The sequence below is a fragment of the Mchenga conophoros genome, linkage group LG22 (genome assembly GCF_057382185.1).
Source record: "Mchenga conophoros isolate Kocher_MC1m ecotype Shallow Benthic linkage group LG22, M_conophoros_male_GT1.1, whole genome shotgun sequence".
Classification (NCBI taxonomy): Eukaryota; Metazoa; Chordata; class Actinopteri; order Cichliformes; family Cichlidae; genus Mchenga; species Mchenga conophoros.
The window spans coordinates 25,509,524-25,523,796 of NC_140546.1; the positions used below are offsets into that span (position 1 = coordinate 25,509,524).

General features: G+C 41.3%; 1 protein-coding gene across 3 annotated transcripts in view; it reads right to left on the reverse strand.

The window, feature by feature from the left end:
- csmd2 (CUB and Sushi multiple domains 2) overlaps window positions 1-14,273 on the reverse strand; it is a 288,003-nt gene that overhangs the window by 124,953 nt on the left and 148,777 nt on the right. For all 3 annotated transcript variants that reach the window (XM_085261294.1, XM_085261295.1, XM_085261293.1), the window contains 5 exons: window positions 13,750-13,871; window positions 9,925-10,028; window positions 7,989-8,101; window positions 1,746-1,928; window positions 73-263 (listed from right to left, as the gene is read on the reverse strand). In XM_085261294.1, the coding sequence (XP_085117420.1) occupies window positions 73-263; window positions 1,746-1,928; window positions 7,989-8,101; window positions 9,925-10,028; window positions 13,750-13,871 (713 nt within the window). The remainder of the gene's footprint in view (window positions 1-72; window positions 264-1,745; window positions 1,929-7,988; window positions 8,102-9,924; window positions 10,029-13,749; window positions 13,872-14,273) is intronic.

Genomic DNA, 14,273 nt, shown 5'->3' on the forward strand with positions numbered 1-14,273 from the left:
AAGCACCATGACTGATAGACAGGTCAGCAAAGAGCCTTTCAAAGTAAGCGAGGACATCCGCTTATGCGCTACCTTTCCCCCATCCTTGATGGAGAGGAAGTCAAACTGCTTCTCCATGCTGAGGTCGTTGAAGGCCAGATTGATTCTGCTCTCAGGGTTGGTGATGATGAGCCACACACAGTGCATATTGTTTCCGTACTCCTGAGGGTAGTTGGGAGATAGCAGCACCCCCGATGGAGTGGTAAAGTTGAAGAAACAGGAAACTATAGGAGAGATAGAGAGATAGAGACAAAGACAGCGGGTGAGAGGAAGAAATACAGATAAGCAACATAAAAATGAGAATTGTTCAGGAGATTGAAAACAAGAGGCAAATTCCATTTCCTTTGCTGACAACAAGCCACTATGACTTGATTCATTTTACTGAATCTGTACCACCTCAAGACACACGTGCCGTAGACATATTTCAAAAGAAGGAGACAACTCCAATAACCACCACTGTGCTGACAACAACCTCGGGCGACGTGCAACCTAATACATGTTACATTTTAGAATAACTCCACTTTTGCTGTGTTCACCTTCCTGTCCCCACTATTCAAGCAATTTAATGTGTCGACCGTGTAAAAACACTACAGACTACATTAGCATTTAAGTCTGGATAGGAACAAAGTGAGACTTGAACGATGATTCAGGCACTCATGTTCACTTTCTCATGGGGTCTTATCAGTAATTGCTCATGCGTGCCTTAATAGTCAGATCCTGTGACCCTTTTCCACAAGACAACAAGACTGCCTAGACCACCGGCAGTTAATTGAAAGCCATGGTTGACATTTTTTGTCAGTGCAAACAGCTGTTGCATTGCTAAATTCTTCAGTTTGTCACTCTTCTGGTGACTACATGCACAGGAGATAAGGCGAGCAATATGTTGAGCATTACGCGACGCACTTTGTTTTCAGTATGGACAAAAATTGCTTCTGAAAAGCATCCAGATGAGCGTGCACATATTCTTAGGCTCATCAAAGGGTTACAGATAATCAAAGGCATAAGACAAGGCAAATTAAGAATGCTTGCTTTACTAAGGTGTCCTAGTTGGATACATTATACTTTTAGCTGACAGTAGGACCTAACAGAAATCAACAAATCTCATTTAAGCATGAAAAGGAGGATAAAATAAGATGCTTGGTAAAAATAAACGTACTGGCGACTCTCTCACTATGAAAACACACAATTGAACAGTTGTACGTTAGAAAAGCATGCGATCACATTTACAGCGTCAACTTCAACGGCAAAAGCAAGCCGGCTGCATTGTTTCAACATGACTGTAATATTTTGTTAAGCGTTAACTAAATAACCCATTTTTTCATAGTATTATGCAGCCAAAATGACATTTGGGCCAGGAAGCTCTCTGTCATTCAGCTCTGTGATGTTTATCTGCACACTGCAGCTTTTTGTCCATTCTATTGTCTCATCAAGAATACAACAGTGGGTATTATCTGCATGGTCAGCTCTCTTCCCTCTTCTCCTCACCCTCTAATTCTCTCACTTTGTGTTTGTCTTTCATGGCGTTAATTAGCTAATAATCCCTCCTATTGTTTCAAAATCCACAGCCTCTGCAAGGCAAACTGTAAGGATAATCTGACAATTTATTATGCAGCCCTCCCTGTACTCGTCCCTGCGAGCAGTGTTTGATTCATGCACGTGTGCGCAAGGTGTACGTCGAATCGGAGGGGAGTCGTCCAGTAACTTACAAACGCAGCTGGGTTTCTTAGCTGACCACTGGTTGTTCTTCTGACAGGTGATGTTCTTCTTCCCCACCAGCTCGAAGGCAGGCAGACACTCGAAGTACAGTCTGTCCCCGTGACGGAAACCTGTCCCCTCCCGCTTGCCGTAAGCTGGAATTCCAGGATCTCCACAACTGCCTTGCTCAATCTCTGCGCAGGTGGACGTAAATACATAAGACAGAACAATTCAGCAAGCAACAGACTTATGCAAATTTCTGTGTCATGCAGAGAAAGATGAATTTGTGGTGTACACAGTACAACTACAGAGAGAGAGGGAGAAAAAGCCTGCTCTGAGATGGTTTTGCGTTTCTGTTCTGTTCCCTCCTGTTGGGGTTTGTAATGTTTGATAGTTTTACTATTGATCCTTGCGAGTTTTCTGCCACATCTGTTCACCTAATCATTATCCTCAGTATATATGGCCCTGTTTCTGTCGGTCACCTGTCACATTGTACTCTTAAAAAGTAAAGGTCTGACTATTCATTTAAGTTTTTATTAATGTAGTTAGTAGACCCTAGCTTGTTCTTCCTGGGTATGGACTTGAAGTCTGCTAATGTACTTGTCTGCATAGTTTGCGTTTGCTGACTGAGCTCTGTGTATGACAACTACTCGGATGAAAGATTTGGATTTTACTTTGTCGCCCTCTGGAATCTGAATCTGGATCCTCTTCCTCATGAAACTACAACAGATATGATTATAGCTCCCATTGGTTTGTTCCATCCATCAATTTTCTTCCGTTTATCCAATTCTGGATAAACGGGAGGGCTTAAGTCTATCCTCATCTCCCACAGTGTTGGGGAGTAACGGAATACATGTACCGCCGTTACGTATTTAAAATACAAAATATGAGTAACTGTATTCCGTTACAGTTACCGTTTAAAAAGGTGGTATTCAGAATACAGTTACTTTGTTGAAATAAATGGATTACACTGCGGTACTTCCCTGTTTCATTTTGTCGCGGGTCAGGACTGTTTGGGTTTTGTTTGACAGCTACGTTCTGTTGTTCCAGGCGGCAGCGTTACGGTTGCCATGGTTACAGGGCGACGCTCTCTCTCTCTCTCTGCGACTGCGTGTTTCCTGGGTGAGAGAGCGCCTTTTCGTTGTTGTTGTTGTTGTGCTAAGCTAACAGGCAGAACGCTACAAGCATAGCTCTAAAGAATGTAGCATCATGGGCAGTGTAGTCCGTGCTGCAGGGAGAATGGACTGCCATACACGTTATGGGTCTGTGAGCGCGAGGAGGGAGAAAAAGGGGAGTGGAAAGGTACGAGTTGTCATCGAGGAAAAACGGGAGCTGGAAGCATGTAAATATAATAATAACCACTGCAGCCAAGAAGAGAGCCTGACGAGCCCAGTTGTAAGTAAGCTATTAAGACTCGACTGTACACCGTGTTCGTGTTTTCCTCCGAAAACAATAAGTTCCGTTGGAGCAGTCTTTCAACGCCTCTCTCTGTCTCTCGCAAGAAAAGTTGACCCACACAACAAAGTAAAGCTATTTTTCGGCTACGAGCCGACAGGGACCCCGCCGTATTAGTCAGAGGTCCCTTTACTACAGTTCGGAGTCGCGGACTTTCAGTAATAGTAATGAATCACACAGCAATAGTACATTCACATTGTTGTAAAAAGCATGATAATATATTAAGTAATCCAAATTATTCAGAATACGTTACTGTCATTGAGTAACGTAACGGAATACGTTACAGAATACATTTTGGGGCATGTATTCTGTATTCTGTAATGGAATACATTTTAAAAGTAACCTTCCCAACACTGATCTCCCATAGGGCGAGAGTTGGGGTACACCATGGACAGGCCGCCAAGGCTGTCACAGGGCTGACACAGAGAAACAGACATACATTCACACACATTCACACCTAAGACTATTTTAGAATCACTAATCAATAATTTAGAATCAATCATCTCTTTTGCTGAAAGAGGAAGTTTGTAAAAATGGTGATTTGGAGTCAAAATAATGGAAAATACAATGAAATACAATACAATGCTGCTTAAGCACCAACTCTCCGATGGACCATTGCAACAGCACATTCCCTGCCCCCTTTTCCTTGCAGCGGAGTAGCAAAATACATTTTTAACTCACGGGAAACACTGAAGGGCACATCGCATGGAGAATAAGAGCTGCTCCACATTATCTGCATCAAGCATTTATGCAAAAGTGTCATTATGGGAAATGCAGTTGTTTACCACCCACAAGATCAATATGGATTTAATCTCTGCAAATTCAGAATGCTGATAAGTCCGGGCTTTGTTTCAGATAACGCAGTTTGTGCATAAACCTTCACTGACTTTGACGTTTACCTTTGTTGACGCCAACATGAATGAACTCCCTGTCTCTTTATGCACTGTTTTCCACTTTGGTCTCTTTACTGTGTCTTTATTTTCCTAAACTATTACCTTCTAATCGTGCAAATCTCCCAAGTGCTTCTCCCTCCCCCCACTGAAAATGTACTCCTCGACTTACTGTGTGACAAACTACCTCGTTCGTGTTGGGAGCTGATGTGAGTACTTCACGACTCGTGCGCAAAACACACCCGCACCTCTGCGACCACTCTTCTTTCTTAAAACCAAACACGCCAATTTCATTATTGCAAGATTTATGCGGCCGCCTTCATTCACTAACTCTTTTTTTTCTACTTTTCTCAGGTCTTAGATTGCAGATGGGAATGCTGAGGCATCCTATTGAGGCATCTGGATGGGGGAACACAGAGAGCGAATAAGCTCATCCATCCAGGAAATGATGGCAGGGCCTAATACGATTTTAAATCGCACCGGGGGTGATGCCGGGTATAAATCCATACTCAGCCCTAACGATGATCATCATTTAGAACACATATTTAGAGCTCACTGCTGTTTGGATGTATGGCTGTCCTGAGGCAGCCTCATTCACAAGACAACTCATTGATCTTACGTGGAAGTCACCTTTAAAAGGGGTGGTGGGGGGGATGCTGAAAGCAAGTTTTGAGGTGAATCCAAGAGAGAATGAGAGAGAATGGAGGATAAAATGAACCGAGGGAATGACAGAAACCAGATCTGAAAGAGCAATCCAGCTGTTACGCAAACACAAGAAGCAAACACAAACAAGATCATGCAATCACTTGTTCGTCCCTACACCCGTAGGCCTCTCTGCCTCATGGGTCCCTCTAATTACAACTTTAGGAAAAATTGGCTTAATATATAAGAATCCTTTGAAGTGTGTGTGAGAGCGTGTGTGTGTGTGTGTGTGTGTGTGTGTGTGTGTGTGTGTGTGTGTGTGTGTCTCTTGTTTAAAACATATTTATAAAAGTGTGTGTTGCACATATGAAAGCATCTTGTACACAACATACACAGGGTGGTAAGTGAACGAAACAGCTGCTGATTCTCATGAATAAGGGAAGAGATGTAAGGGCGTATTTGTCGTCCTTCCCTGACATTCCAGAATAATCCGGGCACGTTAATGGGACTCAAATTACTGTCAACAGCTACACTGCAATCTCCTAAGGCCTTGGATGACAAAAGGACTTTATTAGTCAAGTTTATTGGTATAACCCAGTACTGCACACAATGTCTCAGTGGGCTCTAAAGGCTCTCAGTTCCACTACTGAATCAACAGTATTTAAAGTATTTACAAAATTGCAGTCGCATTTAAAAGTGCATGAAGATAATGGTAACCTTGCAATGAGGCGAAAATTCAAAATTCTGTCAACAGATGCTTTCTCAACTGCTGCTTTGCTAACAGATGATTATATCCGATGTTTAATCATAAACTGTTAGTGCCCTGCACAATGAATGGGCTGGAGTACTCAAAATACAAATGACATGATGCTTTGCCCTCAGTGTTAGCCCATTGGTGCGTTCGTTTGCATCTGGATAACAAGAAGTTCAAGTGTTTCATATCACATACCCTCAGTTGTCAGTATAAAGCACGACAGTGGTTGGGTTTTAGGCTCATTTGCATTAATACTGATTTTCTTTGCAAGCGCTGCATTTTCAGAACAGACAGAGCCCACTGCAGAGTGTGAGCAACCCACAACGTATGGGTAAGGTGGGAGTGTGGGTTCTGGTATGACTGTGTTTGCAATTACACTTGATGATCAGGCTTAAAATACAAGTAATTGAGAATGCAAATTAGATTTTGGGTGCTCCAATCTGGGAGGTGAAGTGGTTCAAAGCGTTTCTTCCCCTTCATTAAGTAGAACTCATTGTTTTAATTACACTTTGGTTCAGCATGCTGCTCCACTTTTGCTGTTATTTTTACTGATGAAAAATAAGCATCTGTGGGCAAGGGAGAAGACTTGCTGTGCTTCTGAGAGGCAAACAGCGCACTTATCTAGAAGAAAAACCTTGGCAAACACCCAGTACTCACATGCTTTCACACTGGAAAACAGAACGCACACATACTCATTCACAAACCCACACTTGTATCTGATCTTCAAACACGCGTGCAAAAACACACATTGATCTATTGTTAAAGCTCACACATACAGACACATAATTACACAGAGATAGACGCACTGGTATTAGACAGTAGGATGAATGTAGCTAGATGACCCACTGACTGTTTATGACCAGTTTAGTGAACGCAAATATGAGGTCTTGAAACAGGGTTGTTTTTTGTATTGCAACATGAAGTACACAGAGATCAGAGGGTCTAAAATTTCATACCTTGTTATGATTTGAATACATTTTATTCTAAAAAATAATATATTATATAACTATATCAAAGTGGCTCCATTTTAATAGCATTCTTCTAGTAGCATTATCGTTATCTCTCCTATGCTCCACTATGTGCGACACGGAGCTGAAGGGAAGCAGACGTGACATGTAGCTGGGGAAATAGAGAGCAAAGGAGAGAAGCAAAACAGCAGTAAAGACTCAAACTGAATTAAATTGAAAAGAGGACACAAACATCACCCATAAACTACTCAAATACTTGTTTGCTTATGTGTGGTTAATGTTTCTTTTTAATTCTTTGTTTAGTTGTGTTGCTGCCTGAGAGCTCCAGACTCTACTGCCAAGAGCCAAGAACAGAGGCACTGAGATCGCACACAAAAAGTTCCAATTACTCTTCTTTTCCTTTTTTTGTTTGTTTGTTTGGGTTTCTTTTGCTAGATATCATCCATATATTAGTTGTGTTCGTGATATGACAGTATTGTGGTTGGCACCATCGCCTCACAGCAAAGAAAGTCCTGTGGTTGAATCCACGGCAGGCTGGGGCCTTTCTATGTGGAGCTTGTATGGTCTGTCTGCAAACTCTGGCGTCCTCCCACAGTCCAAGGACATGCATGTTGGGTTAATTGGTGATTCTAAATTGGCCGTATGTGTGAATGTGAGTGTAAATGGTTGTCTGTCTCTCTGTGTCAGATTGGCGACCTGCCCAGGGTGTACGCAACCTCTCGCCCTATGACAGCTGGGACAGTCTCCAGCCCAACTGCAACGCTGAATTGGACAAGTGGAAGAAAATGGATGAAATCGATGTCATATTACTGTTTAAAGTCTCATATGAGACAGATACATAAACTCCAATGATTATGTCTTTGAAGCTAAACTTGGGATGACACATACTGGGAAGACCAGCAGCCAACTGAAGAAAAATGTGTGATGTTTGGACATATGATAGTTAGACTTGAGCGGTGAGTCACAACGCACAAGCGTAACTGATCAAAAAAGAAATCCACTCCTATTTCAAACTGTAAAAGGAGAAAGTCGAGATTTAAAGTCTAACTATAAAGACTGCTTTTGCTTTTTAACATCAGTGTACCACCGCACCATGATGACTCACTGCAAAACCACAAAAAAATACTTTACCATTAATATGACTCCCCTTTGATGCTACTCTTAAGATGATTTAACCTCCTAGGACCTGGCGTCCACATATGTGGACATCACATTTTTCGATGACTAGACCGAAATACTTCATTTTTCCCTACAAGGGCCTGATATCCACTTACGAGGACATTATACTGCCACTGTTCTATCGAAATTTAAAACAAATGTCCTCATATGTAGATCTCATTTTTGTCAGAAACAAAAATCAAGTAAAAAAAATAAAATCGGGTAATTCTTTGTTTTTACATTCATCGGGTCCCAATCAACACAAATAGCAAAGAAAAATTTAAATGCATGCCGTGAAAGAGTTCGGATCTTAGTAGGTTAAAGTTAAACAATCCGTTTTAAAATGCAGTTAATGAGCCAGAACCAAAATATATACAGCAACCTTACCTTCATAGGACACCTTGAAGCCCAGCGAGCCACTGGTATCATCTGTTTTGAAGTTGAGCCACATCTGATGACTGGTGCTCACGACAAGGTCTGGAGTAGTCGAACCAGACAGACTATAAAACAAGAAAAGCCAACATACACCTTATAAAAAGACATTTCTTTCTGTTGAATATTCTATATCTTTGTGCAATTTTTTAATCAGCAGTAGAAGTGCTTTAGCTGTGGACTTGTCATCACCTAGAAAATACAGAGAGACCTTGTTTTTGCTAAATCATTACACAAATTAAGAACTTTACAAATTTTGTAAGGAATTTTAAGCTAAGAAATGTTTTTATCCTATCCCAACACTTACATTCAAAATAGCAGGAGACAACAAAGTGCAAAATGAATGCAAGATCAGTCAATGCCACAGAAGTAATTTAATCTCATTTGAATAGTAATTCCACCCAACTCTAATTAGGAAGGGTATAGCTGCAGAGTAAGTGATTAAGGGTTCTAATTTTAGTGACAGAACATGTAGGATGGTGGGATTGCTACTAGTGTCTGGATAGATTTTTGTTCTCTTTTACAGCCTTTTGGTAATGCGCTGAATGTCTGTGAACTCCTAAGCACTTGTGAGAGAAAGTATAAAATGCTGCGTGTCTAATGTAGCATTAAAAAGCTTGTCAAAAATAATAGACAAGGCTATTATATAATTTCCACCCAGACAAGTTATATCAGTATGCTAATAATTTCCCTGTAAGCTAATCACTGTCTAGAATACTGTCCTTGTTGATGACCTACTTTATGTTTTTGTGTGTTTTTTGTTATCGTCACCACCCTTTTAATTGTTACTGTTAGATCCAAAACAAGGACATTATTTCCCTTATGGGAAAAACTCTTGTCGCATATTCACTGCAATAGTTTCTTTCCATTCTAAACTGTCAGAGCACAGTGTCTTGAAATGAAAAGAGTGGATTTGATTGGTTGTGACTAACTGCCTATAAAGCACATTTATGACTGTGCTGCACTAAGGTTACATGCCTCTGACCATAAAGTTACAAAAAAATATTAAATAATTCCCTACACCCTGCACGCGCTCGGCTGCACCACTGATTCTCAAAAAATATAGTCCTGAGTTTAACAGTGCTGATAGCTGCAGTATATTCTCCAGTACTAAATTGTTCTAGTTTGTTTGTGTGCAGGAGCGCAAAGACTCAATTACTCTCTCTACTTTTAAAGCATAAAGAAGTCCATAAAGGGGGAGGAGAGGGAGGAAAATCTTTAATTGAAGAGATTAAGCCATATTCAGTGTTTGTCCTGTGTGTGTTGTTGGTGTTTGAGCAAGTAGACAAAAAAATATGAATGTGAGGATGATCTCACATCAGTAACCCCTTCCTTTGCATACTTCTCCCTCATTTATCTCCAACCTCCCCCTCCCGGTTTCCACCCCAGCTCGGCAGCCTTGCATAAAAATTGATCTATAAAAACTTTATTAAGGTGGTAAATTTCGGCACAATTAATAACAACATCCTGTGAATTGTTATGGAGCATCTGCTAGCGCAAACTCCATTAGGGGGCATCAATATGCAGTTTTGCAATGCTGCGCCACATGGCTGTGATCTTGTTTTTAACAATGAAAAGAGAGATGATTGACAATGTGGTGCGACATCTATTTTTCATGCCCTGCTGCATCAGGTGGTGATGAAATAAAAGAGAAACCGTAGGAAAAAAAAGGGCTGGAGGGGAACAGGAAGACAGACGGGTGCTGTCGGGCGCGGGGGGAGGAAGAAAAGGCGAGTGTCCCACAAAGGTGAGGAGGAAAGAGAGCGCGAAGGCAGAATATGATTACCGGGAACATGACTTGCAAAAGTGAAACTGACGGGTAGCTAAAAGAAGTTAGGGAACAGAGGGTAGATTAAAGGCAGGAGAAAACGAGGTCAAATGAGTCACTCACACGTGGAAGATGGTCTTCTGGTCTCCCACTACCTCGCCATCTCCAACCGTCAGCGTGTCGTAGCCTCGCTCCAGGTCAAAATCTTCAAATGTCAGCTTGATCACCTAGACAACGGAGGGGACATCAACGAGACAAATGAGGGAAGCAGATGCTTAAATACTCCCTGAACCAAATGCAGAGGAGAGATCTCTTCCCATCTGTGACTCCCTTTTCCTCTGTTCATCAATTTTTTTTATATCTGTCCATCAAACTTCCAGCTGTATACACTGTAGTAGTTTTTTTATTTTATTTTTTTTGTTATTAGAATTGTTTTCTCCTTTAAATCTCATACTGTGTGACCTAACAGCTCGGTATTGGTATTTTGCTTCTGTAAGTGTTTACTGCGTCTGCTGATTATGAACTGTTTCTCACTAATCAAATATCTGATTGCCTGCCAGATGGTCTGCACGACCTTCACTCTTGCCGATCATGATAGCAGCTTTCAGATGCCTTCGTGGGCTATTACACGTGCCTCTCTATGCATACATATATATATGGATATATGTAATCCAATAGGATCCATTAAGGCAACAAAAAGACTTTGTTGCAATCTAGTGTATAAATCTTTTCTATAAAACATAAATCATGATTTCTTTGAGTGCAATTTTAGGTCTGCGCTGCAGCTGAAGGATAAATCAAGATAAAAACAAGGAAACAATAATTGCGTCCTAGCCGAGGCAAGCGAAAGGGGTCAGCTCTAAACATACAAACAAAAACGGTTTAATTATAAACGTGCAGAATATTAATAACAAGGGCAAAAAATAGAGTGACAGAGGAGGCTAAATAAAAATAAAAAAGCCAAACAAGGAAAAGTCTTTGCCTCCTAGTTTAAATTGGCTGCCACTGATTTCCGCCAAATTCTTAATGTTTTCAGAGGGCTGAGAGAGAGCAGGGCCTAATGAAAAAGCTTATATAAATGCAAATTGCATTCTGTCCTATGTTAAACCTAGTTCTTAATGAAAATTGCCAAGGTGGAGAGGAAAGATTGATGGTGTGTAGGCAAAATAGGTCAGATCGCTCGATAAATAGAGTTTCATACCACAAACTCATCTCCCATCTGCCAGCCAACAGGTGAGATACAGAGGGGGTGAAGATAAAAAAGAGGGAGAGAGAGAGAGCACAGCAGCCATATTGTGAAAGAGTTGTAAAAAAAAGAAAACTCATCCATAGTGAACAGCTGAAGCAACTTCAGCAACGTAAAACCATGTCTCCAAAACTGTGTAAAATGTAAATATTAAATGAAATAAACACTCCTACAACTTCAAAAGTAGTTGGGAAAAGACAACAAAATGGAAAAAATATTCAATCAGTTCCATGACAGCCTATAGAAAATGGCTGGATTTACCACTAAGAAGAGTTTCTGATGCAATTGTTTTGAGGATTTTATCATTTGCACTACTTCATATCATGCGAAGATTTGGAGAATTCAGAGAAATCTCTATACGCTTGAAAGAAAGCTAAAAAACCAATATTGTATTGCCGTGATCTTCAGGCCCCGCAGGCAGCACTGCTCTGAAAGGAGGCACGACTCTTTGAAAATCACTGCATGGGCTCAGATACACTTCTGAACACCATTGTCAGTGAACACAGTTTGTTTCTGCATCCATGAAAGCAAAGTAAAACTCCAGCAGGCAAAGATAAAACATTTAGAAAATCATGACCGTTGTGTCCTCTATACGGGGGGATGGGATGGGGGAGGTGTCTGGCTCATCCTACACAGCCCCAGGATTTGTGATGCGAGGGTATGCGGGGTGCATTACTGCACACGGCATACCCTCACATAATTTAAACATCTGTTCATATACCATTTATTCTGAATGATATATACACGATTTGGCGCAACATATGCTGCCCACAGATGATCTCTTGCAATGAAAGCCTTGCTTGTTTCATCAAGACAATGCCAAACTGCATTCTTCAAAGCAACAGCATGGCTCTGCAGTAAAAGAGTCCCGGTTCTAAACTAGCCTGCCATTTTGTGCCAAATGTTCCAATAAAAACATTTAGTTAAAAAAAATCCTATCATAAATGAAATCCTATTGTAAGCAAGACTGGGGACAACATTTAGTTTTCTGTTCTGCAGCTGCTGGTCTAGAATATTTAACAGTATTACATAACATATTAGCTATTGTAAATACTTGAATAATCCGTAGGCACATATACCTGCCACTGTATCCAACAAGGTTGAACTAAGCATTATATATAGAGGGCACAGTTAGTTCATCTGTGGACTGGAAGAAAACCTTGCAGCAGCTCCGTTGCCTGTATTTCTGCTTCTGTCAAGTCAGCTGTAAATCCCTTGTAAGTCTGCTGCTGTGACTTAAGTAAAGAAACCCCAGCTCTGAATGTCTGCCCGGACACTGATTATTTATTAAACTATTACATACACCCTGCTCCTGGTAAATACTGCAGCATCCTTGCGGGTCATTTTTCCACTGCAAACCAGACACACACAGTTACATGCATAGGATTTAGGCAGTAATGACAACATGAGAGTGCTTTTAAAAATAATATATATTTAAACGAGTTCATTACCATTATAAGTAGCATATTAATAAGAGAAAAATCTCATTTCTGTGGAGATCATTTGCTTTAAAAGAAAAAAAAACATGACCTGTATTCAGTCGATTTTTCAAAGCACATTGATTTGTTTTACGTTGTCTCAGAGCTTTGTCGGGTCCAGATGATAGCTCTGTGTAACTTGGTGTAAGTCTGGGAAGTTGGGGCCACTTTTTGGCTTTTTCTGGCATAAATGGATAAACACATGAAGACTGCCAGCTTCAAACAGCTGCATTTAGTATCTTTGGGAAACTATGAAGCAGCACCACTTGACAAAAACCCAAATTACTTATCATGTCATGAGGCTGGTAGGTCTAGCAGAGCTTTGTCACGGCTCGCCCACCCCCCTTCAGACTGAGGCTGTTCTGCCTCAGTCTGCTGGCTGACCTAACATTTCTGGCTGGGCAGGAATAGAAGCCCATTATGTCTCTAAACAGAAAGAGCAGTCTCTCTCCATCTTCATCTGAACCAGTCACAGAGCAAGAGGCAGCCTAAAGTACTGGTGTCTGTTCCAGCAGGCTGCCTCCTGGGTATACCCAAGGGTGTCAATGTTTGTTTGTGTTTGTATACATGCAAGCAAAGGGTGGACTTTTGTGGGGGCATGTTAGATCTGACTCCCCGTCCTCCCTTGCCTCTCACCTTACATAGCCTCTCTTCTATCCCGCGCAGTGGAATAAGAGAACGGATTTGTAAAACCATTTTGTTTGAGTTCAGAGAAGGATATTTGGCAGGATAGCAGCTGGTTGGCCTTGAACACTACTCCAAAGTCAATGGTCTGAACAGAATGGCTGTGACACTTTCATGATATCCTCCAAGCATGCTCTCAAAACCTCTCCATTACTCTCCTGTCCATTTTACTCACTCCTTCTCTCCCTCACCACAGGTGTTTCTAACAACTCGCTTTGTCTTTTGCTGGCTCGCTTCCAGTGCTCTTTCCCCACCTTTCATTTTCCTTATCGCTCACATTTTTCAATAAGAAAGCTGCTGTCACATGGTGTGTTGAACAGCCCCTAAAGTGTCCTGTAGCAATTATCAAAAGCATAAAATGAGTCATCTGTGTCAGAGAAGCGCTTCCTCTGGAGCTCCTCCCTAAAAAGGTGCAAACTCATCAGGCAGCTGGCAGCTAAAGATACCACTTACGGCACCGCTGGAAATCTGTGCTTACAGCGGCAAAGCAAAATTAACACCCTGCATGGTTGCTTCAGTTCCGTGTTTAATGACATTTACCTTAGATGTGTCTGTCGCCGTGATGACCCAAGTGCAGTTGGCGTTGTTGTCATACTGAACTGGGTAGTTCGGAGATGTGATGACACCACTGGGTCCTCTCAACTGGCCTCCGCACATTGGTGCTAAAAATCAAGACAGAGAGGGACACATGTTCAATGACAGTTTAAATACGTACTTTCTGTTCATAAATCAGAGAAGATAAACTGAATGTTGTTTGCCTTTTGTTCCATTCTTCCATTCATATGCTTGCCAAATGATGACTGTAATATTACCAAACACCACTGGCTAAAATAAAGCCCCCAATTTTCAGTCAAGTTCTTGTGTAATTTGGCAGACCTTCACCTTTTTCTCAAGTGTCTTCTTGACAGCCACCCTCCCACTGAGATCATCTCTGATGAGACTTCACCAAACAGCTGATGGGTGAAGTGAAGGGCCAGATGTATCTCTCAGTTCTTGTCAGGTCTTTGCTCAATTCCCCCCCTTTCATAAGGACATGACTTTCAGATACTTTTTTATCTGTCTGA